We start from the raw sequence: 27,721 nt of genomic DNA, 5'->3' as shown, positions 1-27,721 counted from the left end.
TTAGCAATCATTCTTCTTCAAACTATGATGAGTCAATTTTACTTGTTGGTGGAGTCATAGCAGATGGGACACTCAGTTACATGAGAATCAATTGCCATCCCTCACATTTTATATGGCTGATGAGCAAGCTTTTCTTGTTTATTACGGCTATTTCTCTTTTCTCTTTTCTCTTTTCTTCTTTTGTAAAGTTGATTACTTAATCTATTTATATAATGTTTTTGGGGTTAGGGAAAAGAAGGTAAAGATGGGGCCTTTTGTGGGGGCTTGGGAATAAAACTTTTTCCCATGTTGCTATGTTTTTAATGGCGTTTCAAAATATGAAAAATGCCAGGGGAATTCTTTCATGAGTTGTAAATTTATCAGTGTGTTGGAAATACAATTCGGTATATCAAGTATAATAATATAATTGATTGAGATATTTTCTTTCAAGAGTCTTACTGATTATATTATTACACGTGGTATACCGGACCGGGTTCACGACACATTGAAAATCTCTCATAAGAAGTGAGACTCTCTATCCCCTCATTTTTTTTAACAATGTTTTACAATGTTAACATGAGAATTAATGTTAAACTGAAGTAATAGAGTAATCATGAAAATTCTCACTTTTAGAGAAAATTCTTAGCATTTATCAAAATATAAAATACCTTAAATTTTTTAGCAGTTATATTTAATTGTTATGTTTTTGACTAAAAATCTCACGGTTAAAATTTTAAAATATTCGATATTTCAAACGATCTCTTTGTGTTTTCCTTTATCTACTTGGAAGGAAGGTCAGAATCATGAAAAGTTGTAGCCGAGTGCCAATAGTCCTCATCAATTCATGAATTGACACGAGCTAGATCCAAACTTAATAAAAAACAATTTCAAACTTTTTATCCAGTGGAAATTATGGGAAGCTTCACATCAAGAAATAATTTAATTATATCTAAGTGGAACTGTTCAATGGTTTGGAATTCTGGATATATTCCCATGCAAACTCCACGAACAAAAGTTAGGGTTAACTACGACATCCTATAGGCTTATTAGGGTCGCTAATGGAGCATTTTCTTTGGCATCTTGTTCTTAAAAACTTGGGCATCCTTCAACCCAACTATCACCGATCCGTGGCCCACTTGGTCCCAAAGTTGATACATTAAACACAGTTTCTCATCTGGTGAGGACTATGGAGAAAGAATCTGTCTTGCAGTTTTAGTTTCTTACTCATCACGTGATGAGAGATAAATACAACGAGATAGAATCAGGAATGCAAAAGTCTAAAATGTTCATCAGGTGAACCTAAGTCTAGTTAGAACTTGGATCCAATGTGAAATTAATTTGTACAAACTCATGTACAAAAGTAGTTTCATTTACAAATTTGTATTTTTTATCAACGGAGAAGATCATCAAATTTACATTCGATCGAGATATCAAGTTATAGTATTTGATAAGTATTATGCATTTTCGTGTTTTCTGACTTTCTAACTTCTCGTAATTGGTTTGGATTAACAATTTTGGTGTTCAAATAATCGAATTACATGTAGATTCTTGTACACGCTATGATAAAAGATTTTGTGAAAGCAAATTTTGCGTTGGAGTTCATACGTGAGAGAAAAACAAGGTGGCACTGTCTCTCTACGGACAGCTCAGAACTTGACTGTCCAAGTGTCATGTATGCCAAAGCCCTGAATCAAAAGTACACTCAGAGACAAATCGAAGGAGACTTCGATCTGTCTATGCAGTTTGACAAATACTTGAAGAAAAACAAAGGGACTGAAAGTTACCGATCATTCATCACTCTCAGAAGCTCCTGCAAAAAACTAAGGTATGGAAAATAAAAAATTTGACCTCGCTTCTCTCCTCTGCAAATTTCAATATTGTAATCTGCATACTCTGCAAAAAAAGAAACTTCTTTTACCAACGAAATTAGAAAAGAAAAAAAAAAGAACAGGGAATTTCTTTTACTTCCCAAAGAGCTTTAATGGCAGTAAAGAACGGTAAAGGTGACGGTGGAGAAGCTGCTTTTACACAAAGCTTCATTCTTACGTATTCGAGGAAAAAGAAAGACGACCGACGTTACAAAAGTTAAAGATTATGCATTTGAAGAGATTCGATTTGGGTCGGAGAAGTGTTTTTATTTTTTGAAGGGGGAAGGCTCTCAATTTCTCTCCTGCTTTTGCTTTTCTCCACTTCTTCACACTCACTTTAATGTTTTCTTGGAGTCCAAGTGGGACTCCTTTGGGTTGTAAATCTCTCTCTCTCTCTCATGCCACCTTTCATCAGTGTCTCTCTTCCTCGTTTAAGCTTGAGCAGCAGAATTTCTGAGACCAGAGTTTTGGAGTTCTTCTCAATACAAGAACTTGCCTTCTGAATTTTCGATTTAGTTCTTCAAAAAGTAATAATCTTTTTATTTTTTCTTCCTCTTGTAGTAATAATCATTGTTTTCTCTTTTTTTTTTTTTTTTTCAATTTTCAGTCTTGGTGTTTATTTCAGTGGGATTCAAGTTGGTTTTTGGTGCTTTGAGAATTTGGTTTTTTTTTTTTTTTTTTTTCCCCCTCTGGAATTTTGGTTGGCATGCTGAGTGATAAACCGATAATTAACTGAACTTTTTGGATGTCTTGTAGAGAGGAGAAGGAAACAGGAGAGAAAAATGGCAGGAGGTGGACATGCACCGCCACCGAAACAGGAGGAGCTACAGCCTCATCTGGTCAAAGATCAGCTGCCTAACGTTTCCTACTGCATTACCAGTCCTCCTCCTTGGCGTGAGTGCCTAATTCTCTTTCCACATTGTTGACATTTTCTCTTTATAAGGATTTGCTCTGCCAATTTGGAGTCGTTTTATTTCGTTGATACTTTGTTATGTGGCGCTACTGGTGATGATCATTTTCGCGTCTAGTATTCCCTCGTTGAGTTTTATGAATCTCAGTTAGGTTTCTGCTTTTGTATGTATGCTTATGTTGTATTTGTTGGGAGTCTTGGGACACATTTGGAGAAAATGAAAGTTCTTTCACCTTCATCGGTTTTTATTTATTTATACTGTAACCAGCATTTGTATACCGATGTGATTATTGTGTGTGATTGTGGAATTATTTCTCAATGCAGCTGAAGCCATCCTACTTGGTTTCCAACATTACTTGGTGATGCTTGGCACGACAGTTCTGATTCCCACCTCTCTCGTTCCTCAGATGGGAGGAGGAAACGTAAGGCTTTTACAATGATAGTAGCAATCAACCATTTTCGATCATTCTTCTCTCTGACACGCTGATCTGTTCCTGGATCATGACTCTTAGGTGTCTAACTAATTTTTTCACCATCTTATAGGAGGAGAAAGCAAAAATGATTCAAACTATACTCTTTGTTGCTGGATTAAACACACTGCTTCAAACATTCTTTGGGACTCGTTTACCTGCAGTGATCGGAGCATCCTATACCTATGTGCCAACAACCATTTCGATTATCTTGGCTGGTCGGTATAATGACATTGTGAACCCCCAGGAGGTTGTTCCATTGGAATCTCACTAGTGCTTTTCAATTACTATTGTCCTTTGTGACAGCATAACAGCGTCTGACATGTTCCATGATGGATATGCAGAAATTTGAGAAGATAATGCGTGGAACGCAGGGTGCACTTATTATTGCCTCAACTCTGCAGATTGTAGTTGGCTTCAGCGGTCTTTGGCGCAATGTGGCGAGGTTTGTTAAGACTCTGCCATATTATTAGTGTTAATAAATTCTTTTCAGTTGCGTTGTGGTATTTTGGCCAAGCTAATATTTTCTTCAGGGTGTTTTTAATATGTTCATTAGTGAGCACCTATGTCGATTGCATCGCTTTCAATTTTTGCGTGTTCATTGCAAACACCAAGTTACTTTACAATTTAATGAAACATTCATGATGATATGGGTTGCGATTTAAATTTCATTTTTGTTTTATGATTCGCTAAGCCTCTTAAACATGTGTTGTCGATTAATTATCAATTCTTTCTACTTGTCCAGGTTCCTAAGTCCACTTTCTGCTGTTCCTTTGGTCGCTTTGTCAGGATTTGGGCTATACGAGTTTGGTTTTCCTGTGGTATGCGTTTACATTTCCTTTGTTGGTTACGAGATTACCTGTTAAAACGTTCATTTGTTTTCCCACCCTTCTTTTAAACTTTACTAGGTTATTAACTCTGGCTTTGGATGTGTAGTTTGCGAAGTGTGTGGAGATTGGGCTACCGCAACTGATCATGCTACTTATATTTTCACAGGTAAGCTTCGATCATTTGATATTTTTTTCCCTTCTTTCTTGGTAAACAACATCAACTGTGGATCACCTCAGTTGAAATAGTCGTATGGAAGTGTATTAATCTAGTGAATTTTTCCAGTACATCCCTCATTTGTTGCGCAGTGAGACGCATTTCTTTGATCGCTTTGCTGTTCTATTTTCGGTGGCCATTGTGTGGATTTATGCTCATCTGCTTACTGTGGGTGGGGCCTATAAGAACACAGGACCCACAACTCAATTAACCTGTCGAACTGATCGTGCTGGTATCATAGGTGCTGCTCCATGGTAATTCCCTTGTGGTGCTTCCTTCTCGTAACTTATGATGCTTTATACTACATCATTATGCATTTTCGATGCTGATTGTTCAACACTTTATCAGGATAAGGATTCCATATCCCTTTCAATGGGGAGCTCCCACATTCGATGCTGGAGAAGCTTTTGCAATGATGGCTGTTTCATTTGTTGCTCTTGTAGAGGTTTGCATACCTCTATTCTTGTTCTCGTTACTAAGATTTTTATAACTTCCCAGTAGTTATTGTCGATGTGTTAATATTTGGAAGATCGAATTGATGTATCATTCCTTTTGATTTGCTTATTGTAACGTAAGTTTAATGGTTGAACAGTCCACCGGTGCCTTTATTGCTGTGTCAAGGTATGCAAGTGCAACTCCGCTGCCACCTTCTGTTTTAAGCCGCGGTGTTGGTTGGCAGGTAATCACATATGATTTCATGTTTCATACTTAGAACTTCAAGATTAATCTTTATAAACTTAGCAAACATATTTATTCTTTATAACGTTATTTTGAGTTTAGGGAGTCGGAATTCTTTTCTGCGGTATATTCGGCACTGGGAATGGAGCTTCAGTATCTGTGTAAGCTTCTTTTGCACCCGTACATATCTAGAAATAACTTAGGAATAATTACCTGACTATCTTCCCAATTGTCATGAAAACTGTTGTTGAATTTATCTCCAGTGAAAATACCGGTTTGTTAGCATTGACACGGGTTGGTAGCCGAAGGGTGGTTCAAATTTCAGCCTGTTTCATGATCTTCTTTTCCATACTTGGTAAGTGACTTACGGTACAATTCCTGCGTTATATTTCTGCTTATATATGTGCTAAACAATCATTGGTTTTCAGGAAAATTTGGAGCTGTCTTTGCCTCAATTCCGGCACCCATCATTGCAGCATTGTATTGCTTTTTCTTCGCTTATGTCGGTATGCGTTGCCAACTGATGAATCCGCTTTTGATAGTAGACCTTGGTGGGAAGGTCACTTAATGTATTTCTCCATAATTGTGTATGAGCAGGTTCTGCAGGTCTTACCTTGCTTCAATTTTGCAACCTCAACAGTTTTCGGACGAAATTTATCTTAGGCTTCTCCATTTACATGGGCTTGTCGATTCCACAATATTTCAACGAATACACCCTTATTAGAGGCTACGGCCCCGTGCACACCGGAGCAAGATGGGTACGAAACAAAACCATTCCTGTCTTCTTCTAAACTCCTTAAAATTACTATCTTTTCTTGTTCGAGTCCCATACCTCATGCAAGAGATTGGTGACTCATTTTTCCCCATGTTTTTTTGCAGTTCAATGATATGATCAACGTTCCTTTCTCGTCCGAACCATTTGTGGCCGGTTTCTTGGCAGTATTCTTGGACATCACGCTACACCGCAAGGACAGCGCTACAAGGAAAGATCGCGGCATGCATTGGTGGGATAGATTCCGATCTTTCAAGACGGATACAAGAAGCGAGGAATTCTACTCCCTGCCTTTCAACCTCAACAAGTTTTTCCCCTCAGTGTGATGATATTCAAACCGTCTCAAATGCTCCAGCATGATCTCATTGTCTGTACCAAACTAGAACATGAATCTTGTTTTCCCTCCTTTTCTTCTATTTACCCTAAGGAAGGACACACCATATCACATATATGAAAATCTTTGTCCTACTCCTTCTAGCAGCCTCATCCAGACTCTGACTGAACTGTGTGGACGTAAAGAAGTAACATGGGCTTGCATTGGGCCTTAGGGTTTATAACGGCATAAATCATTTAGTCAAGACAGTGTATTCAACTTTTGCATTTAGTTTGATTTCCTCTTTGTAAATTGAAATAGTTATGTATCTTCTGGTAAGAAAACATGAAAACAAAGACTCCTTTAAGGACTTGAATTTTTTTATCAGCTTTTAAATACTTAATTGAACAAAACAAAAACTCAAAAAACTCAGGACGTACCCATATGGACATGGCAATGCCACATGGCTCCTACCACCACCAACAAGGACCTTACAGAAACTTTCATAAATTATAAACGACTTCTGAAATTTTAAGAGGGCGGTTTTATTTACACATATTTTTTTACTTTTTATAAATTTCTTGTTAATTTTGGTTCTTTAATCTTCTTCGGTTCATTCAATTTGATGATCGTAGGAGGATGAAGGTAAAAAAAGATAAAGTGGATATTACCACCCTTTTAAAAGGGACAAGGAGTCCTGGATTTTAGTTCCATTCCACCATTATTTAGGGCAAATTAGGCAGAAAAATAAGGGACTGGGACACTACACACTCAATGGGGGCCTCCTGCATTGGTCATGCCGACAACCTCTCTTCGCAAACCTCTTTGGGTACTTCATGTCTCTAACAGCTCGGTCATGAGGCCTGGTAAGTGGGGGGAGATTCTTGGCCACCTCGCTCTTCCTATACATATTCTTGGCCGTCCACGATCACATATTTTCCATTATATGTTAGAATGATAGAATATCTCATGAGTCACACATATTTTCGATTATATTTTAGAATTTCTCTCGAGCCATACCTCTCGTCATACGACTACATATTTTCAATTATATGTTAGATCTAATCTTCCACGAGCTGAAATATAAACTGTAATAATCTTCGTCACATTCATGAAGTAAACTAAGAAATCCCAGTTGTATATTGCGCTTTGAGCTTACACTACCATGTACATACCTCTGTAGAATAAGCTTAGCAGGGTGGACAAACCCATTTTGTAAAAACCAGTTGTTCCTGTTAAGGGAAGGAATCAACCTATTATGTTCATAATATGTCTCCAAAAACTAGGGCAGCCCCAGCTGTTGATGTGATTTAAGCAAAAGAATCACAAGGGTGACAAGCTGGCCACCACAAAATGGTTGTGTCAATTTCTAGTTTCTCAACACCATGGATGGTATCCTTCTGCCTAATCAAATAATTCAATTTGATCTCAACTGTTCTTTCCGACATGCAGATTTATACCAAGGAAAGGAACCATTTGCACTCATAAATCATAGAAAGAAAATAAGGAAAAAAGTGTAAACATCAACAAAAGATGCATGCAGCAAGACTGTTTCTGATAAGTCTCAAGAGAACATAAATATGTTTATATCCATATTTATCCAATTATTCTTGGGAGTGTGACATAAAGAAGGAAAAAAAAGAAAGGTGGTCGAACATTGAGACCTCTTTCAGTAAGTAAAAACTGAATGTTGCTAAACTAATCGATCATGCGTGTTGATATAAAGTTTATTCTGCTAATTGGTGTATATTCTTGTAAGTGCATTTACAAATTAAAAAACTTCTTGAGCCGATCAACCATTGTTGACCAATTATGATTTTAGAATTAAAGTTGTCAAAATGACAATACTGATCTGATACATATCAAAATAAAAGCTTAGTGCTTAATTAACAATGTTGCTGCATCTTTAATAATTATTGGCTTGATATATATGGCCACCTTTGGAAGAAAAAAAATAATCTCATCTTCCGGTCCTCGTTGCTAATTAAGACCGAGTTAAAGTTATATCCACTAAGAAATTAAATAAGTTAAACTAGTAAATAAATGTAAGTTTAGGGGCTAGTTTAGAAGCACATGTAAAATGACTAAAAGAGATTTTAGAAAAAATGTTTATAGGTTCTAAAAACACTTAAAAGTGTTACCAGCAAGAAACACCACTTATGCATTTTTTGTAAGAAGCACTTCAAGTATTTTTCTAAAATTCACTTACATTTTTATTAAAGATTGATTCAAAAAACAATTTCTGCTATTTTAAAAGCAGTTCTAAATAACCCTTAGATCCGCTAGGCGGAGTGCAATGATGTTGCACTTACACAATCTAGTTGAGAACCATTAGATGCTACACTGCTAGATTAGACCATTAAAGGAGTGGAGAATATAGGATGATTGATTATTATAGGAGAACATTAGATGCTACACTACTAGCTAGATTAGACCATTAGAGGAGTAGAGAATATAGGATGATTGATTATTATATCATATGCTTTTAATAATGTGTTCTTCAAGAGTCCTAGGAGAACATATGACAAACAAGCACTCAAGTTTGGATTATGTAGATAAAAGCATCTTATTCTGATTTTATTGTAAAATTTGGTTACCACTTATAACGCCGTGAAAGTTGATATACTAAAGATATTCCGAAGCTTAAGTTAGTCAAATATAATTAGAAAAATTTATGTGTTTGGCTAAGTAAGATGAGATTACATTGTTAAGGCAAATAGTGGAATGTTGTGATGTCGATGTGTGTCTTTGAACGTCAATAGGATGCAATTAGGGAAAGAATAAGCGTTGTATTTCTTATCTGGAGGGCAAATGTACGTCAACCCGTGGAGTAGCTCTTCACTTCATGGTGATTGGTAGGGTTGATCGTTGAACGATCGATGTTGATTTGGTGATCTTTTTGCTCATACGTCCATGCTATAAGGTCCCTTAACGATCGATCACCAGAAACAGGTTGCTATGTTTCCATTTTTGTATATCAAGGGGACTTGGGCGGATCGACAAGGCGAAATGGCTGCCCACTCAAAGTGGTTTAATTCCTCCAACTTAATATTACTTGTATGAAAGTATTAAAAACCCCCAAGAAAATTGAGCAGGTTGACTATCGGTCAAGCAAACGTGCCACCAACAACATGCAAGTGAATAACTAGCCCTCAATGTTGACCTTTGAACTCAAGGGCACCCAGGAAGAAAAGACCTTTCCCATGGTCCTAAGTAGCATTGACATGCTTCCCTACGTGATCGTCAATGAACAATGTGCCGTACAATGCTTCTTCCACAAAATTCCCAAGTTTTTATTTTTTTTTCAAACTAGATAACTTTCATTAATAAAAATAGCTAGTACAAGATATGGAAAATCCAAAAGGCAATCTAAATACAAGCATATTTTGAAAAGAAAATACAATAAACATGCTCAAAAAGAGCAAACCACAAAAAGCCCCAGATCTGAAAGACTGCTGCCTCCACCACACCGGTTGCGTCACCATCGCAAATCCTCCACCACGATCAAGAAGAACCCACAAACAAATTGAATGAACAAAAAATGGGGGTGAGCGAGTCACCCACGCAATAACCGCTTTATCATCTTACCAAACAGTGCTAATATCATTTTAACTGTAGAGAATGAATCTCATATTGATGAGAGGAGAGACCTTTCATGGGCTTATAAGTAAGTTGGGTTACTTCCTACATTCCCAATTGGTTTTATGGTGAAATCTCAACTTTCTTCATGGTATTAGAGTAGGTTGTCCTATGTGTGAAGCCAAACGGCCACACGCACTCCACACCACCCATTGTATTGTTCACGTGTTAGGCTTGAAAAATTCACCATACGTGAGGGGGCGTGTTGAGAATGAATCACACATTGATGAGAGGAGAGACCTTACATGAGCTTATAAGTAAGTTTGGCTAGTCTCCATATTACCAATTGGTTTTATGGTAGAATCTCAACTCTCTCCATTAACAACCACCCAACACTAAAGTGTGACGAGGAAGAGAAGCACCTGATAATTGACGACGTGAAGAACATAAGAGAAAGAGAAGAGCATAAAAGCCTAGATCTAAAACAAGCTCAGAAAAGTTGAGACAAAAACTCAAACAACACTAGAAATTGTAAGGGCCAAAATGAAATAGAAATGGCAAATGAGATGAGAAAGAAGTGGTTGCGATTGGCAAGTAAGGGGAGTTGCCACTGACCCCATCCCAAAGTAGGAGCCAGGGGCAAGGGCCTGTTTTTCTTTTTGGTTTTTTTAGCTATCGGCGCAAAATAGAAGCCATAGAGGATTAGGCTCGTTAGAGAGACATGTTTCAGTATGTTAAGAAAACGATTCAGTATATCAAGTATCGTAATATAATTCACTTGTATTACGACACTTGATGTACCAAACCGTGTTTATGATATACTGAAAAATCTATGCGTCAAAGAGGGGGGATTAGGGCCTTTTTTTTTTGGCTATCCGAAATAGAAGCCATAGAGGATTAGGCTCGTTAGAGAGAAATGTTTCAGTATGTTAAGAAAATGATTTAGTATACTAAGTGTCGTAGTACAATTCATTTGTATTACGACACTTAATGTACTAAACAGTATTTTTGGCATACTAAAAAATCTATGTGTCAAAGAGGGTGCACTTTCAATCACAAGCTCTTCCTAATTAAAATACAATTAATTATAGTTCCTCCGTAAAAATTGTACCGACTCCGTATTCGATCGAAGATGATCCAGATGCATGAACAAAAACGGAAACCAAGTGACATCAGTTACAGTTCCTCTTCTTTACTTAATTGTCCTTTTTTGTTACCCTAATGTCGTCGGGATCTTCGACACTTCGATTCGATCCATTCTTTAAAGAAAATAAATTAAAAAAATTAGTTAGAATGGATAGTTTGTGTTTAGTATTATGGTGGGGGGAAGAATGTGGTAAAACACACATTGAAACCCATTTGTCCATAACAAGAAGAAAAGAACAAGACGAACAAACCCTACACCAATTAAACAAGACCCTGTCAGAGTCCACTGGTTGTTGGCAAAGATTTAAACTTTAATTAGATTTCAAGAATGTATTCTTTAATACAACGATATATATTTACAGTAAGCGGTGAGAGATATGGATTAGACCGCAAAATGAACAGTCTATAATAATTTAGTATCGAACTCGTCATTAACATAAATCAAATTTAAAACCTTCCACTTACACTAAAAAATAAAAAATAAAAATACTAGACGACATTTTTAAGTTCGTGATTTCAAGAATGTTTAAAGGCCAACGAAAGGAGGAACAGACATTCAGGACCTAATCTTTGCCTTGCCGCCCCCACAAGCTGCAATCTATGAACATCAATATTATTAATTATTATTGAAAATTTTGAAACCCATCCACTTCTTATATTTAAAGCTGTCCAAGATTATAAAAAGTGAAGGGATTTATAATTTAATAAAAACCAATTATTAAAAATTAATGACTGTCACACCCAACGCCATAAGAAGTTAAGGCTGCATTTAAAATTATTGGGGTGTCAACTCCTACATTGAACAAGAAATAGTCCGTTTTTCATTTAATATTTGAGCAAAAATAAAAAATCTCCCAACACCTCGCATGGCATATTACACACACTGACATTAGCCAAAAGGGATGTTTATTAATCTCATGTTTATATAGCTTAATTAAACCAGATTCACATTAATCGTCAAAGACTGTCAGAAAGATTACCACTTGTCTCTTAACTTGGTTAGGATTTTTGCTCACTATCCAAGGATAAATATTTTTAATATACAGACCAAAAAATTGTACAATTGTCGTTCTTCATTTGGTCAAATTTTACGTTTGGCTTGTGTAGCTGATTTAGGGTTCCAAATCGACTATGTGACAACAATTCTAAATTTGTTATGTCTTGTGTCAGAATTTGCTCCCAAAAATTTAAACATGATTTGATGTGGCAGTCGACTTCAGTAATCATCTTTTCTTGTGGGTAAGATGTGATATTTTCATCTTAATCCTTAATACAAAGAATTATAAGTTTATTAGGGGATTGAAACGATTGTTTTTGTTGTACATGCATGTCGATGACCCAAGTTCTCGTTCTTTGGAATAGTAACCATGACTAAACCATTAGAAGTCAAATTAGAAAATGGGTTACATATTTTGAATTATAAACGAAAACTTACAACTCATTTTTATGTTTAAGTAGTGAAAATATTTAGTACGACAGTTTGAACAGTCAATTACAATATTGAAAGATGTATTTGTATGGTGTCTATTATTACATGAATACAGCCGAATTTATTTCTTTGTGAAAATGTCTGATCATTCGACTAATGAGGCTACTTTACCCAAATTTTTATTTTTAGGTATCATCATCATGCAACGTGATATGAAAATAATCATCTAGATTTTCGTAATTCTAATTGTGAGAATATAATTTTTGAAATAGAACAAAAATTAAAGATGAGCAGGTAGATAATTTGATAAATAAAATAAAAGGTGCAAGTATGAACGCTCAAATTTCTCGTTAAGTATTTTTAGATGTCACTTTGGTCCAATCCTACTCAAAATTGCGTTGGACACTGAAGCTTGTACGAAAAGTTGTGCATAGTGCTTAATAATATTTCCCGCACTAAACACACATTAGTGGGTTGCTTTATGCGTAGAACAGCCCCCATGTTGAATGAGTACTACTCTCCTCATACAGAATTTCAAAAATTAATTACACAAAATAAATCATGCATGATTGGCAGTGGACGCAACGTGTATAAAGAGCTCCGATCGCTCTGAATTTTTCACATTCCGGAATCCATCTTTCCTCCCATTTTCTTGGCAACCAAACACAAAGTTAGAACCTCACCAAGATATTGTGTGATGGGATGTCGTAGTCGACTGTCCATACTCAAAGCAAAAGAATCTTAGCACACGCACGCACTGCCCCATCTGCCGCCTTGGTCACATAATATTTTTCTTACATTAATCTGTAGCTTCGGTTTTTCCTAAGTCCCTAAACCTTCCCGTCGATACCGCGGAGCGTGTCCTTCCAAACCACTACCATCTAACATCTCTCCACATGGCAGTAAACTCGCTTCGTAATCACCAAGCCGGTGCCCCCTTACTCGTTGCTTAACTGAGCTCATAATCACTATTAGTACTAATTAAAATAATCGGCATTGTTGCTTGAGAGATATTTTTTATTGTGACGGGAATACGAGTGATACACCATTTGTTTTTATGTAAGTGATTACACTAAAAAATCTTTCGTTGCGTAGACATGTTTCAGTGTTAACTAGGTTTTAAACTAAAGCACGCAGCATGAGTTAGTTGGGGAAGTGAGAGAGAGAGGGAGAGGGAGAGTGAGGGAAACATAGTAAACCTTCGCTTATATCTTTGGGTTTGCGGGTTGTGAACTTATGGGAGGAGAGCTGTACAGAAAGTGACTTCTTTCTTCTTCCTCTTCTATTTCTTCTCTTCCTCTTCTATTTCTTCTTCTTCCTCCTTATCTCTCTATCTTCGTCGTCGTCGTCTTCTTTCGTAAGTTTCTAGAGAGAGAGAGATGGGGAACTGTCAAGCCATTGATGCAGCAGCTCTGGTGATACAGCATCCGAGTGGGAAGCTAGAGAGGATGTATTGGCCTATAAGTGCGAGTGAGGTGATGAGGTTGAACCCCGGTCACTACGTTTCCCTTATCATTCCGTTGCCGGTTTCCGAACAAGATCACGAACAAGTAGCAGAGAATAACGAGGAGGAGCACGGCAAAGCGGTGCGCTTCACTCGCGTCAAGCTTCTTCGGCCAAACGAAACTCTCGCTCTCGGCCATGCCTACCGGCTGGTCACCACTCAAGGTATGGTCTTTGTGTTCATGTTTTTTGAGGTTGTTGTCGGGTTTTGAAAGTTTCTGTGTGTTGATGTTTGTGTTTTTTTGGGATGGTATTTGTAGAGGTTACGAAGGTTTTGAAGGCGAAAAAGAAGAAACAGCAGCTCGAATTGCTCGAGAAGTTGCGAACGGGGCAAGGGAAGGAGAATTCGGGTTGCGAAGAGGCAGCAGAAGAAGTGAAATCTAGTGACAAGGAGAATATCAAGCATGTATGTAGAATTTGAACAACCCTTCTAATCTTTTTGTATCGACAAACTTGTGTCATCGGTCGGTAATACTAATGCTTTAGCTGTGTCGTAATTCAGACTTCAAAACGCGAAAGGCACCGATCAAGGACATCATCAGCGAATGCTGCTGCTGCTGCAGCCGCACTGAGGTCCAAGTCTTGGCGCCCCTCGTTGCAGAGCATCTCCGAGGGCGTAAACTGATCAGCGGTTTCCAAACTTCGATAGCGAACAAATTGCAGAGTAGACAATAGAGTGCAAAAATTGATCGAAACCCGAAATTAATGGAGTCGGGAAGGAGTTTTCTAATCCAATGTCAATCACATCCCCCCCCAAAATTCATCCCATGTTGAAAGCAATAATCCATCTGTATAGCAACACACAGAAAAAAAGCACTGAATCTGACATTGTATTAGAAGTGTGAGTTTCCTGGTAGCCAATGGGTCTCTTCCCCATTTTTTTGTGTTTTAAATATAAATGATCTGGAGAAATACAAAACCAAAATATAAATTTGTGTGGATTACAAAAATAATACATCATTTCGGTGTTTTCGAGTTCCAAATTTCCCAGTCTCGATCGAGGTAGCTTTGAGCCCATAACAGAGATGTTCTTGCAGCCAAAGGTGCTCCAGGTAATTCCTTTTCTTTCAGAGCAACCAACATATCAGTGAAAGGCTCTACCAACAATGTCCCGGGTCCTCCATACCCCCTGTGCAAGAATTCACTGAATATCTGGTTTGAAACAATAGGTTAAATTAGTTAATTGAATTCTGAGTGATTCAAATAGTATGCAACTCCAACTTTTCAGACGTGAGCGTAGCCAAATTGACTACAACTAATGTGTTCTACCCTATGCACCCGGGTTTTAATGCACCACCTATTGATATTGTGGGTAGGAATAAGATAACATTCGCCAGAAGGTAAACGTGCAAAGATGGTATGAACTATTTGATGGAAGCTGTCTGGAAAATAGTACAGGGGAGTGAGGTCAGATTTTTGTCCAAAAGGCTCAATTATTGTACTGTTTTACAGGTCAGGCAAAACTCATAGCCTCACAGGCTCTCACGCACCATAGAAATTAGAAAAGAAAGGAAACATCTGATTCACATAAAGGGTTGGCTTGCACCAAAAAAGGTACAACTCCTTAGGCCCCCAGTATTAATCTTTATCATACAATTGGGTAAAAAAAATTAAAATTTGAAAAGGAATCCCTCAATCCTTTCCCCCTCCAGCCGGCCATGGCTTGAATTTGAAATTAAAACGGGGAGAGGGATTCCAGATCAACATTTTCTATGCCAATAGATCCATCATTCCCAAAGACATCACAGCTTCAAAACTAGGGCTCGTCTGATAACCATCTCATACTTTGTCCATTACATTGTTGCCATACCTCTTCGAGGGAAACATTTTCCCCCACCACATTGATTGCCGTTAAATCACACTAGCGACAATCAATACGCTGGTTATGTGGTGACCGAAAAAATGCACTCCTCTTAGAATGAAGGGTCAGTTTCAGATTACAGGTCCTTGTACTTAGTTGTATATAATTATACACATTACTCGTGTAATCAAAGTAGACAGTTCTTCCAATCTTCACAAATCACATTGTCCCAGGGTTGGAAAAATTAGGTGACTAGACCTAGCCATAAGTGAGTCAGAAATCAAATCCAACACGCATATCACAGACCACAGATGCAATGAATGCTAGGACCACATGTCAAATAGGTAATCAAAATCTATGTCTCCACCGGCCACCAGGAAGTCCAGAATAATAAATGTAAACCAAACATGAAGAAAAGAACCCACTTGCAATCGATCAGGTCTCTATGATGCAGAATCCGAATGTTCTCATTACCATATCATAATTATATTCTCTCATTAACTTCTCACTGGAATAGGCCGGAATCTGAAGTCCAAGCCCAGTAATTTTGCCCTAAAGAGTTTTGAATGCACCAGAAGTTCACAACCAAGGCCTATTTCTAGCACGAGATGGGCCAGCTACTGCTCATAGACTCATGTACATATTCACTGTTCATCAACCTTTTTATTATACAAGCAAAATTGGGTAAGGGATCCAAAATTTCGAACTCAGGTCTTTAGTTGCGGGTTGAATACTCTTATCCACTTGAACTACGAGAGAGCGGGTGCATCAATCATTTGCAACTCCAAATTGGTGAAACAATGGCATTCTATTAGCTACCCTCAAATTCATAAATACAAGCTAAATCATATTCTTCCTAGAAGCTAACGTGGCGGCATATGGTTTTGTTACGTTAGGACACAACTCCCTCAAATTACACAACTAAAGTTATCATTTTTATCAATCAACTGTTCAACACAGAAAACGGGAAAAGAAAACCCATTAGAGATATGAGTAACATACCTCTGCACAGACGTCTACCACACTATGGAGGTCATGCCCAAAAGCCTCCTTCTCCTTAAGTAACCTCCTGGAAAGCTCTGCCCTGAACTTCTGAGTCTCCTGCAACAAACAAGTCGAGCTAATAACACAGCATAAACATGCATCCAGATCAACTCCACAAAAAAGGCATAAATTCTCAAGCATACTTACAGATTCTGCGAACTGGGGAATTGGGTCAGGATAAACATACTTGTGGGGCGTCGCCGCCGTGGCTCTCGGCGGCTTTACGGCGGAGTTTCTGAATATGGGTTTTAGTGGCGGACGAAGAATATGAATAACGGTGGACATTGGGGTTTTGGAGGGAGGAGTGAGTGCTGGGCTCGAAACGAGCGGGCCACAGCCACAGGGTTTGTGGAGCGCCATTGTTAAGGAGTACGCAACGACATTCAGATTGGCGGATATGATTCCAACGAAATCAAAACCACAGCAACATTATTTGAATTGGGCCGGTTGGCTTTTTCGTAGAATTGTAATGGGCCAGCATTTTAAGATCGCTGGCTTACGCTTGGGTTTCAGATCTTATGGGCCTCTATGTAAGTTGAGTTCTTCCCCATGTTGATAATTCGTTTTATAGTAGAATCTCTTTATTAGAACTGGTTGTCTCACGTATGAAGCTCAATGATCTCACGCACTCCATGCCATCTCATTTGTGTTGCTCAAGTGTTTGAGTTGAAAATTTGCCACACGAGAGGGGCGTGTTGAGAATAAATCTTAAATTGATGGGAGGATGGACCTTGCAAGAATTTATAAGTAAGTTAGACTACTCCCTACATTACCAATTCATTTTATAGTAAACCTCAATTTTCTTCGTAATAAGAATAAGCCGCACTTTAATATTCCGTTCTTTTTTTTAGAATTACTCTATCAATGACGTAGCCGGGGCCAACCACACAGGTTTTTCTACATGACAAGCATAGAAGAAAATTTTTTAGGGAAATAAAACCAGAGAAAGGTTGTGTTATTGTGCGTGCAAAATAAGTGGTAGAGTGAGTTTCCCAACAAAAAAAGAAAAGAAAAGTGGTAAAGTGAGAGAAGTTTTGGATACAAATGGAAACTCAAAAAACTTAAAATAAAATGAAAATAACAAAGTTTTTTACCTTTAAAATAATAAAGTTTTGGATCCTACACGTTATTGTACTTTGCTTAAACCACAAAAGTTCTAAATTACTAGTTTACTACCACGTTGGGAGGAGACAGTCAAATGGGAAAAGGCAATTAACATAGAGAGAAGTGCTTCGTATTAATCCCTAATGCTAATTAAAAAGTGTGTCTACAAATTAAACATGTTCATCCTCAAACAATGTGAACTTTCTTTTCAACTTAATTGCATTAATAAATCAAACATTATGGAGGAAGTTTTCTGCTAAACAAAAGCATCCACCCCAATTAGCGATTGTTGGCCTATGGATAAGTTCACATCCAATTCCAAACCCTACATTATGTTTTCTTTTTCCCTCATTTTTTTTATGATTCTTTTCGAAAATCAATATTTTGATACGGAAGAGTTGAATACAAAATTTCAAGCGAATTCTTAAATTGGTTGAGATACAAATATTTTGTCATACTCTTGACGTTTCGCCTTAAAGATTTTTTTGTTTCTTCTTTCCGTATGGGTTAATGAAGTGGAATGCACTAGAATCAATTGTTTATATGCATTCGCCCTTTATCTTTTTCTTTCTGTAACATATTCCCACATGCAAAGACAGAGAGGAGAACTGATATGGCACTTAAGAAGTAGCTAGAATATGTTCATGAGGATAAAGAAACTAATACGAAATTAAAACAGGAAATATTTGAATTATCATTTGAATTGTCATTAACCAAGAGGAGCATATATTTCAATTTGTACCCAAGATAAAAGGGATCTATGCCTTTACCCCTAAAAAATTTCAACGACCACAACCTTTCACAGTTGGTGTTCTACACCTAAACATAATTAGGCAATTTTCTAATCTTGTCTTTGTCCTGGTTATTCTTTTAATGCAGTCTGAGTAGAAGCTTTCGGCTAACGTCCTTTTCGGCTAAGGCACACGACTTACTAAACTCAAGTCACATTTTCCATTCGTACTTGGTTATGTATTCTTTATGCAATTTATTTGTCTAGTGATTTATTAATTAGTCTCATATGTATGACAAGTTTCTTTTGTCACATTATATATGACAAGTGAAATTGTAGATTGTTTACATGCATTTGTTGATTAGGGTTTTGAGATGATCATGGCTCAATGTATTTTTATGCAATCTACTTTGTCTAGTGATTTGTTAATTAGCCTCACATATATGATAAGTTCATTTTGACACACAATATATATGACACGTTAGAATGTTAACATGCATCGTTGATTAGGGTTTTGAGACGACCATGGCTCAACAAATTTTTTGTGCAAAATCTACTTGTCTAGTGAGTTGTTTAGCCTCATATGTGCGATAACTTTATTTTATCACTTAGTACGACACATTAAATTGTCATATTGTTAACATGCATTGTTGATAAGGTTTTGAGACATTCATGCCTCAGTACATGCTCCTTAATTTCAACTATAGCAAAAGACATTTTGTTTGCTTTTGATCAAATTATGACAAGAAAACAAAAATGTGTTGTGTTATGTGTACATATATAATTAATAAGATGCATATGCATGATATGATCTAAACGAAGAGATGGTAGCTGTTTAATGTATATTGATGATTAAACGGACGACCCTTTTGTCTCCACTCTTGAAAATGGAGGTCCAGCTTCAGGCACTATCAAAAAAGCAAAAGAAAGAAGAAAAAAAATATCAGACATACACGCTCCCTCGATAATAGCCAACCGGCCTTCGTACATCGGCTCCTACCCCCTTTCAACTTCTTTTCGTGGCATCCAAAGAGTCCTCTCCAATTTTGATTTGATCAAGTTGTAAAAATAAAGCCAAACACATGCACTAGGCCTCCCCATACAGATACCACGTTTACACATATCTGCATGTCGTCATCTGTTCGATTGAGCTGGAAGATCATTTTGAAGAGACAACATGAATTTTACAGGCGTTGGAGGGGTATTCGATCAAATTTTGTGGAAAAATTAGCTTAAATGACCAAAATCAAATTTCACCATTAACTTATTGATGACTTATCAATTAAATATCGATAACATACTGATATACTGAAAAACTGATCATTTCAGTAATTTTGTCCGATTTCCCAATTTTCTGTTTTAATTTGAACATCTTTTCTTTTAATTGATTTAATTCTTTTACATGGGGGATGGTGACAATGAGTATTTCAAGGACTTGAGAATGGTGGTGTCTTGCATTCAGCATAAAATCAAAACCCATATCTGATATCCGAAATATTCAGCATCATTCTAGCTTTTGAACCCTTTAGTCTAAGGGGCCTATGGACTTTTGCAGAAACCCCACGAGCATATGGTTTTTACAACGAAAGATGACCTTTAAAGGATGAATATTTAGGGTCCTCTATCTTTGTCATTGGCCTCAAAAAGTTCAAAATTCCGCAAGAAAAAGAGTAGGTAAAGAGCTAGATTCTGCTCCCTACACCTCCAAACCTCTTACTTTTGAGCACTAAGAGAGAAAAAGAAATTTTGGCTTTAGGGTTTATACTTAGGATTCCTCACTTTAGAACCCCATTTTGTTTAGAGAAAAAGAAGCATGCGGACAAGTTTTCACCACTGAAAAATAAGAGGGTTGGGCCCTTGCAATTCCATTCCCTCGTATACAGTTCAAGAGAAACAAATTACATGGCTATATATTGATATAATCGCTTACAATTTAAGTGACAGATCATGTATTTTCATTCTTAAAATAAGTGATCGATCGAGTTTAATAGCATGAATCTTAAACTTGATTTGTACTTGGGAAAAAGTAATAATCATTTGCCACTAGTTACTCTAATTATTTGAGTTATACCCATGTGATCTCTACCTCATTGATCTATGATCTACAGTAATCTCAAGTTTCTCAAAAATTCAACAGTTGATGCATGATTGTCAATTACCACATCTAATATTTCAACATATGCTCGGTATATAATAGGTGAATGATAGCAACATGTTAATCATCCCCACACTTTACTGCTTGGTCTTGATCATGATGGGAGGGATAAATAATGTTGGAAAGAAATTGCCTACAAAATCCAAATTCACAGATGCACCACACCACCACCTTCCTATTTCTATTAGAAAAAACAAAGTGTATACAGAAAAAAAAAAACAAAACAAAACGTTTTCACCTTTTTATATCCAATGAGAAGGCGTCGCGTCACCATCATGTGTTCGATATAGTGCCATCGAATTATACTCAAGGGACCCTGAAAAACCCTACTGCTCAATGCTCATGTGAGTTAGGGCACTATAAAAAGAATATAATATCAGCACTGCATTTGTATCTACTGTTGTAAACAGCACCATCTATGGCTGCGGCTGTGGAAAAAATAAAAGTATATGATCTTGGATAAAGATGAATCATCTGTATCTATTTTGTGTGATTAAAATTGTTTGATGGCAATGTCATTGCGCTCCTCGGTTTGTCCTATTTCCCGTCAGATTTATGTTTTAATTAAAGTTAAGCTTTTTTGTCACATATCATCCATAGGGCTAGGAGGTGGGCTAATTGTGATTAAATTACACCAAACCTGCGGACCTGCATTTTGTCTAATGGGTGACCTTTTTAGTGGGGGAAGAAGAAGAATATGGTGGATCCGAATTGGCATTTGGTAACGGATCCGTGTGGTCCAAATTAATCTTCATCGCTCCCACCAAAAAAAGAAAAACCCTAGCTAGCTGGCCCTAATGAGGCAATTCCATGTTCCATGAATTGATTAATTAGCAAGTTCCATTCATAATTAACTAAATTACTAAGTGGATTCCGACAGCTTGGATCGATCAAGGGATCCACATTGTCGAAACAAACTTAATTAAATCCTTTTGTAAAGCAGCAAGGAATTACCTAGCTAAGCTTCATCAATGTGAATAAATTATCTAAACCTATGTTTTTCTCAACTCAGAATTTACTTAATTTATTTGTTCAACACTTGTTCATCAAATTTAAACATTCAACTTTCTAAAACATAGTAAAACCTAAATACACTGTAGAAACCCTAAAATTTAATAATTAATATGGTAGCATGGATGCTTTTTCGCAATGTCCTCGATGGATGATGGCATTATTATACCCTAAAAGGGCAACCATCCAAGAGGAATTGGAGAAAGTGTACTTTCTTTCCAATAATTATCACTACGTTGGTTGTTTTATTTCATGGTGGTCCATTTAAACAGCCATATTGACATAATTTAGATGTGTGTGTGCAAGGGCGAAGCTAGAAATAATGTTTATGCGAGCACAACTAAGCAATGACAGATACAAGTCTTCATGGAATTTCAAAAATAGTGCAGTGGCAATTTTTTCAAATTTTAAGTGAGGCATTTTGCCGAGCACTTGTCCAATTCATACCCATTGTGTGCTTAGCCATTTTAAGTGTATTTTAGGGTCAATATTGTTAGAGTGAACAAATAGATAAGTTATATACGTATAGGGCTAGGAGGTCAAATTTATTAGACGTATGGGAGATAATTCTTCTTCTTTAGCTACTAGAATCAACTATACAACTAACAATATATGTGTTGGAAAGGAATCCTCTTCAGATCCCTTTCTCCTAATCCACTAAGTCTGGAGATCCAGACCATTAAAATTTGATTCAACGGCTAAAGTTATTATAACTTTTAAAGTGGATCTCTATTTGTAGTCATTTGATCAAATTTCAATAGTCTGAATCCTCGAACTTGGTGGATTAGGAAGAATGGATCTGGAAATGATCCCTTTTCATATGTGTTAAACCCGCCTCTTTGTAATTCAGCATGAGGAGCGAGAGATAAAGTTAGTAATGGTGGTGAGTTGATTATTATTCATTATAATTTGATCCAATGTCGCATTGACGGAAAATGATTGCGATTTAAACGGAGCCTTCGTACTTGCTCAGACCACTTTTTTAACTGGCCAAAAACTGGGGGCCTTAGTAAGTTTTGGCTCTTGTGTGTGTGAGTAAAACTAAGAAAAATAAAAGTGACGTAGGAAGATTTGAGAGATGATGGATACTCGATCGGTTTGCATATTGCCACCTGGAAAATTAATCGAGAAGATGATGATAAGATTGCATGACTATGCATGCAGTTGCTTTAAATGCATGGTCACCTTTTGAAAGCCATATGTACATAAGGGGCCATAATGTATGATGCTACTACATGCAAAAATAATATACCCCATGTCGGGGATCTGTGACTAAATGACATGCTCGTTGGCCTTTTTCTATTTGTAGTGAGAAGCTGTAAGGGCTTAATTAAAAGCACCTTTTCAAGGCCTTGGCTTTTTCCCACCATATCATCTCATCTCAGCCTAGCGCCCACCACAGCATACACCCCCACCTTGTTAACTTTCATATTAACGAACTGAAACCCTACTCGTTTAGCTGATCATCAATAAAATACAATTGTGAAGGTGAAATATCACTGCATATCAGGCAGGGTTGTCTGATATCTGGTAGAGATATTAGAACAGCCACGGGCCGATCATGAAATAACTTGCCTTGATACTAGAGATATACATATGTCTGTGTGTATAATTATATATATGCTTGTGTGTACAACTAGAGATATCTCCACTAAACATCTATCACATGACTTACTCAAAGTGACGCAACAAATTTTTTTCATCCATTTAAGTGAACAACATCTATCACGTGACTTGCTCACAATAACTCATTAGATTTTCTAATCGTTGGTCACGAGAGGCGTTCATATGTGTGAGGATGTGAAATCAAATTGTCTATTAATATGAACAGTCACGCTCAATGAATGAACGGTCTTTATTGATCGCGGGACCAAATGTGGTCTTCACTTTGCAGGAGCTACAATCACTCACAAACTTCCACACAGTAAATAAACATAAAGCACCAAGCTACAAATTATGTATTGTCAATGATGTGCCAGAGAGATGAAAGAAATCTTGATGATATTTTATTGATGATGAATCAAATACAACACACATGAAAAGGCCCCAAAGACCTTTGTATTTTTTTAGGACAATATTAAGGAGGTTTCTTCTCCTCGTGACTTTTTTTTTTCTTCAAATAAAAAAAATCAAATCAATGAAGAGAAATAAAAACGGTGTAGACACGAGTGACCATGCACCACCCGTGTGAACACCAGAGTTCATCAGTATGGTTATAGGCCCACCTTAAGGCTAATAAAAGAGGCAATTTCCCGCCAAAAATGCACACATACAAAGGTGTGCAACACGCACTCTGCCACCAAAGCAGTGTGAGAGAGCACACACACCACTCAAAAGTCTAAAATGGGTGAAGCCACCGATCGTATTCAGTCTTCACCTCCACCCGTTCATTTGGTCTTCCCGTCAAAAAACGCACGCGGTTGAGGAGTCAGAAGCAATAATCAGCCTAGATGAGGAGAAAAATTTGGGCAACGGTACACGAATCATATTATCTTTGTTCCCAAACTGCATCGTAGCGCTTACAAAAGCATAAAATTCTTGTATTTCAATTTCATTTGACTCCATATTGGTCTCATTCAGCAAAAACTGCTCAAACTTCAAAGCTCGATCCCTAATTTTGCCAACCCTTTCTTTTCTTTCCTTGTTTTCATGTCCCACCAACTTCAATGAGGCCTTTGAATTCAATCCCACTTCATTCACGCTTCCATGACTCCACTATTTTTATATATCATATCTCTTTACTAAAACAAATCCCCCTCCCTTGGGAATCGGCAAAGCCATTATATAATGAATAATGGCAATGCCCACCAACAAAAACAACAAATAAAATAATAAAAGATCTCCAAAACTCACCAAACTCTCATACATACAGACATTATATATACTATAATCTACACAAAACCCCACGACCAGGTCAATTTTTAATCCCAAAACCCCGCCTAAAAATATGAGGTTTCTAGACAACTTTTGGACCACCATTTTCATTTCCCTTTTATTTATAATTCCCATATCCCCTTACTCGGAGTTTCCTTTGTCATCATCTACCCACAAGCAGTTATTTAGTTTCCTCCTTTTATATGATATTGGTGACGATGACGATGGCGAAGATAATGAGATCGATGACGAGGACGATGAGTCCGAACTCGACCTCATTCTACCCCGAACCGTAACTCGGAGTTGGAGTGGTAGCACATTGGGTGATGACTTTTTATTCCGACTATTTCCAACCACTAGATCTTGCATTAATCGATAGCATCGGATTATTTTCTCCTGCAAATTAATTAGAAAAATGGATATATTTCGGAATTTGCAAATTAAAGTAAACATGTAGATTAGAATAATTTAAAATATAATGTTGCAAAGCAATCATAATCTGTGCTTACTTTGCTTAGTCCATCACACCATGATTCGGCATGTTCAGGGTTTTCTAGTGACAGATTCGGGATTTCATCGGCTGCAGAGAGTATTGCTGCCGCAGCAATGCATGATGGCCAATATTCAAGAAAGCTAGATTCTGCGGATCGACATAATTATGAATTAAGTAACAACAAAAGTCAAGAATAACAGCTAATTAATTACAAGATCACAATGCATATACGTACGTACACCTACACAACTGTATTACGTGTATATATATATATACAAATCTGCATGTAAATATTACGTACAGTACGTACCCTGGATATTGGATAAGATGATATCCGTGGCGCGTGAAATGAGAAAGCCAATGAAAGTTGCCGTTGGATCGAGCTTGCATGCAAAGAAAGCGATGAAGCTGAAGGGTGTTATGGATCGTAGCCTCCAATCCAAAACGCTCAGCACCAGAAGCTCCATCCTGCGGACTGTTCTGGGTTCGAATATAAACTTGGCACCTTCCACCTATGACACGTGTACATCTTACATTATAGTGACATGCTAGCTGTTTTATAATATTATTGCCATAACTAAACATTAAAATCAATATTCCAACCAAAAAAACACATTAAAATCAATAAGTCTAGATTAAGAAAAAATTAGGATTGATTACGTATAATAATTAATACCTGAAGATCCAACAGCGAAGGAACCAGAGGTTCCTCCATCTTAGCAGCTAAGGACAAGCAAGCAACGCTTAAAAGTTGCATCGGCCACCCATTTGCTTGCTGATCAAACAATAAACATACAAAACGCGTATTATTACAAAAAGTATTATCGTCATCATATGGACTTAATTAATTAAGATTCCTGTGCAATTTGTTGGTTTGCACTCGATACACAATGCTAGAAGTATTAGCACGTGTCAGAGACAAAATAACAAAGTTAATATTAAAAAGACATGTAATAATTAGTATCATTGTACTTTAATACTGTAGTAATTATACACTATAAAGTCAGATTAACCTAATAAAAAATTTGGAGTTTAGTTAGAGGATCGTAATCGTAATTGTAATGGAACAGTACGTACAACGAATCACCTACTGTCCAGATTGTACAGTGGACTTTTTGTTCTGTTCGATTAATTTCACGTACGTTTGAAAAGTCTATACGTACTTCGAATAGTCAATAAAGTAACTACATCTTTCACCAATAATTAAGATATAATCTTAAATATTATTCAGCTTAATCGCTAAAGAAGATTAAATTTACCGGCAGGCGGCGGGAGTATAAGAACCGATCCAAGTAGTTAACGGAGAGATACGCCGTCAGTGGTTGAAACCCATAGTAACTTTGGACCTACATACAGAACGTAATATTGATTAACTGATATTACAAGGGAAGTAATCCAATTGAGCCGCCAGTATTCGTCCGAAACTGAAAAGCAATTTACAGATAGATCCGGCGGCTGATAAACAGCGTCTTCGCCTGACGCTAGCAATGCAAGAGACACTAAAGATAATAGATCTAAAGCTCTCACGCGCATGCGTTTCAAGAGAACTGATTTTTTACACTATTCATTTGACCTGAATCGAATTTGATTAATTTAATTCCATGTAAACGGAGGAGAAAAGGATGTGGAACGATCAGTTCGTTCACAATGGTCTACATTAATTATATTAAAGTTAGCCGCCGATTTACCTTGAGAATCCATGCAACGGAGTCGGCTCTGGCGGTGACGTCGAGCGACTGAGAGTGGAAGCGAGACAAGTAATCGAAACCGGGGACGAAGTGGCGCTCCCCTTCGATGAATCCGGCGATGCATTCTTCGCTACACGCCGGAGATTCCACGTCCGACGAGCATTCCGGCGACTCTCCGGACAGTATTCCGGAGTCTTCCGCGCACAATAGGTCCGAAAAACAGTCCGAGCTCCATACAGTCGACATGATGATGATGATCGCCGTCGTCTCTGATCGCTTGAGTCATTGGTTACCCATCACTTATCGTCGTCGGAGATTGATCCGAGAAATCGCCGGAATGCTTGTCTCTCTGTGGAGAGATTATGTGTGTGTGTGAGAGAGAGAGAGAGAGTGAGTGAGAGAGTGTGGGAGCGAGGAAGATGAGTAAACTTGAGATTTTGATTTGGAGACTATCAGTTTCGTAGGATATAAATATGAATTTTTTGTATTTATTTTTTTTCTTTATTTTTCGTTTTCGTTGGAGGTGAAATTTCGAGAGTAGGAAAAAGGAAAAAGAAATAGTGACGTGATTTTCCCGGGAAATATATGTAGTTCTGTTTATGGAGGAAAATATTATAATTACGTAAAGAGTGCGTGACGGCAACTGGAGTTTCATCACGTCATCCATGGGAAATCCTAGTTATAATTCACGGATTTGGATCCTCTCCTGATCATAGGGTCCAAATCCTGCTGACCAAGAAACATGGACTGTTGGATCAAAATTCAACAACTACAAAAAGAATGATCCTCTAAAAATTATAATAATTGTAACCATTAAATTAAATCCAACGGTCCGTGTTTCTTGATCAGCAGGATTCGGACCCTCTGCTCAGGAGAGGATCCAAATCCATAATTCACAAGTATATTGTGATGATGCCATGTGGCCCGTTTGATTTGTTGATAAAATCTAAAATATTTTATTTTTTGTCAAAAAATTAATCTTGTTCTGGGGAGGGATTTTTCAAGTATCAAGATATTGATGTCAAATTGTTACAAAATGTTAGGTACAAAATATTGAAAATACATACATGTATTACAAAGACATGCGAGATATATTATAAGTTCATACTCGAAAAGGGTCGTTATCTCTC

At 37.3% G+C, this 27,721-nt stretch overlaps 4 protein-coding genes across 5 annotated transcripts; 2 read left to right on the top strand and 2 right to left on the bottom strand.

The window, feature by feature from the left end:
* Positions 1–1,647: 1,647 nt before the first annotated feature.
* On the top strand, positions 1,648–6,417 carry LOC103953499 (nucleobase-ascorbate transporter 6). 2 transcript variants are annotated; one of them, XM_009365235.3, is made up of 15 exons: positions 1,648–1,804; positions 2,604–2,741; positions 3,082–3,179; positions 3,301–3,477; positions 3,572–3,672; positions 3,973–4,048; positions 4,164–4,223; positions 4,341–4,525; positions 4,620–4,716; positions 4,864–4,950; positions 5,052–5,110; positions 5,213–5,304; positions 5,378–5,455; positions 5,547–5,707; positions 5,829–6,417. In XM_009365235.3, exons 2-15 carry the CDS (start codon positions 2,630–2,632, stop codon positions 6,045–6,047), a joined length of 1,602 nt encoding a protein of 533 aa, XP_009363510.2. In that variant the 5' UTR covers positions 1,648–1,804; positions 2,604–2,629; the 3' UTR covers positions 6,048–6,417. The 2 variants fall into 2 exon arrangements, with proteins under 2 accessions (XP_009363510.2, XP_048427477.1); XM_048571520.1 differs by lacking the exon at positions 1,648–1,804 and adding an exon at positions 2,100–2,374.
* A 6,920-nt stretch (positions 6,418–13,337) lies between these two features.
* LOC103950933 lies at positions 13,338–14,646 on the top strand. Its single transcript, XM_048571476.1, has 3 exons — positions 13,338–13,856; positions 13,952–14,097; positions 14,194–14,646. Exons 1-3 carry the CDS (start codon positions 13,568–13,570, stop codon positions 14,314–14,316), a joined length of 558 nt encoding a protein of 185 aa, XP_048427433.1. The 5' UTR covers positions 13,338–13,567; the 3' UTR covers positions 14,317–14,646.
* On the bottom strand, positions 14,502–16,963 carry LOC103953488 (protein PLASTID REDOX INSENSITIVE 2, chloroplastic-like). Its single transcript, XM_009365225.3, has 3 exons — positions 16,684–16,963; positions 16,495–16,593; positions 14,502–14,843 (listed from the first exon to the last, which is right to left on the bottom strand). The coding sequence occupies exons 1-3, from the start codon at positions 16,894–16,896 to the stop codon at positions 14,649–14,651; spliced, it is 507 nt and encodes a 168-aa protein (XP_009363500.2). The 5' UTR covers positions 16,897–16,963; the 3' UTR covers positions 14,502–14,648.
* A 6,557-nt stretch (positions 16,964–23,520) lies between these two features.
* Positions 23,521–27,125, bottom strand: LOC103953487 (cyclin-D1-1-like). Its single transcript, XM_009365224.3, has 6 exons — positions 26,592–27,125; positions 26,163–26,249; positions 25,580–25,678; positions 25,214–25,415; positions 24,920–25,050; positions 23,521–24,806 (listed from the first exon to the last, which is right to left on the bottom strand). The coding sequence occupies exons 1-6, from the start codon at positions 26,835–26,837 to the stop codon at positions 24,552–24,554; spliced, it is 1,020 nt and encodes a 339-aa protein (XP_009363499.2). The 5' UTR covers positions 26,838–27,125; the 3' UTR covers positions 23,521–24,551.
* Positions 27,126–27,721: the final 596 nt, after the last annotated feature.

Source organism: the organism of the source record quoted next, unplaced genomic scaffold (genome assembly GCF_019419815.1).
Source record: "Pyrus x bretschneideri cultivar Hongxiangsu unplaced genomic scaffold, Pyrus_bretschneideri_v1 Contig6, whole genome shotgun sequence".
Taxonomy (NCBI): Eukaryota; Viridiplantae; Streptophyta; class Magnoliopsida; order Rosales; family Rosaceae; genus Pyrus; species Pyrus x bretschneideri.
This window is presented reverse-complemented; position numbering and strand designations above follow the sequence as displayed.

Coding starts and splice junctions, on each gene's coding strand:
- LOC103953499 (XM_009365235.3), top strand. CDS start 2,630: ATGGCAGGAGGTGGACATGCACCGCCACCGAAACAGGAGGAGCTACAG. Junction 4,049..4,163: donor ACGAGTTTGGTTTTCCTGTG/GTATGCGTTTAC, acceptor TTGGATGTGTAG/TTTGCGAAGTGTGTGGAGAT. Junction 5,111..5,212: donor AATGGAGCTTCAGTATCTGT/GTAAGCTTCTTT, acceptor ATTTATCTCCAG/TGAAAATACCGGTTTGTTAG.
- LOC103950933 (XM_048571476.1), top strand. CDS start 13,568: ATGGGGAACTGTCAAGCCATTGATGCAGCAGCTCTGGTGATACAGCAT. Junction 13,857..13,951: donor CCGGCTGGTCACCACTCAAG/GTATGGTCTTTG, acceptor TGGTATTTGTAG/AGGTTACGAAGGTTTTGAAG. Junction 14,098..14,193: donor ACAAGGAGAATATCAAGCAT/GTATGTAGAATT, acceptor GTCGTAATTCAG/ACTTCAAAACGCGAAAGGCA.
- LOC103953488 (XM_009365225.3), bottom strand. CDS start 16,896: ATGGCGCTCCACAAACCCTGTGGCTGTGGCCCGCTCGTTTCGAGCCCA. Junction 16,594..16,683: donor TTCCCCAGTTCGCAGAATCT/GTAAGTATGCTT, acceptor TGTTTGTTGCAG/GAGACTCAGAAGTTCAGGGC. Junction 14,844..16,494: donor TGGTAGACGTCTGTGCAGAG/GTATGTTACTCA, acceptor GTTTCAAACCAG/ATATTCAGTGAATTCTTGCA.
- LOC103953487 (XM_009365224.3), bottom strand. CDS start 26,837: ATGTCGACTGTATGGAGCTCGGACTGTTTTTCGGACCTATTGTGCGCG. Junction 26,250..26,591: donor CCGTTGCATGGATTCTCAAG/GTAAATCGGCGG, acceptor TTCTGTATGTAG/GTCCAAAGTTACTATGGGTT. Junction 25,416..25,579: donor CTTCGCTGTTGGATCTTCAG/GTATTAATTATT, acceptor CACGTGTCATAG/GTGGAAGGTGCCAAGTTTAT.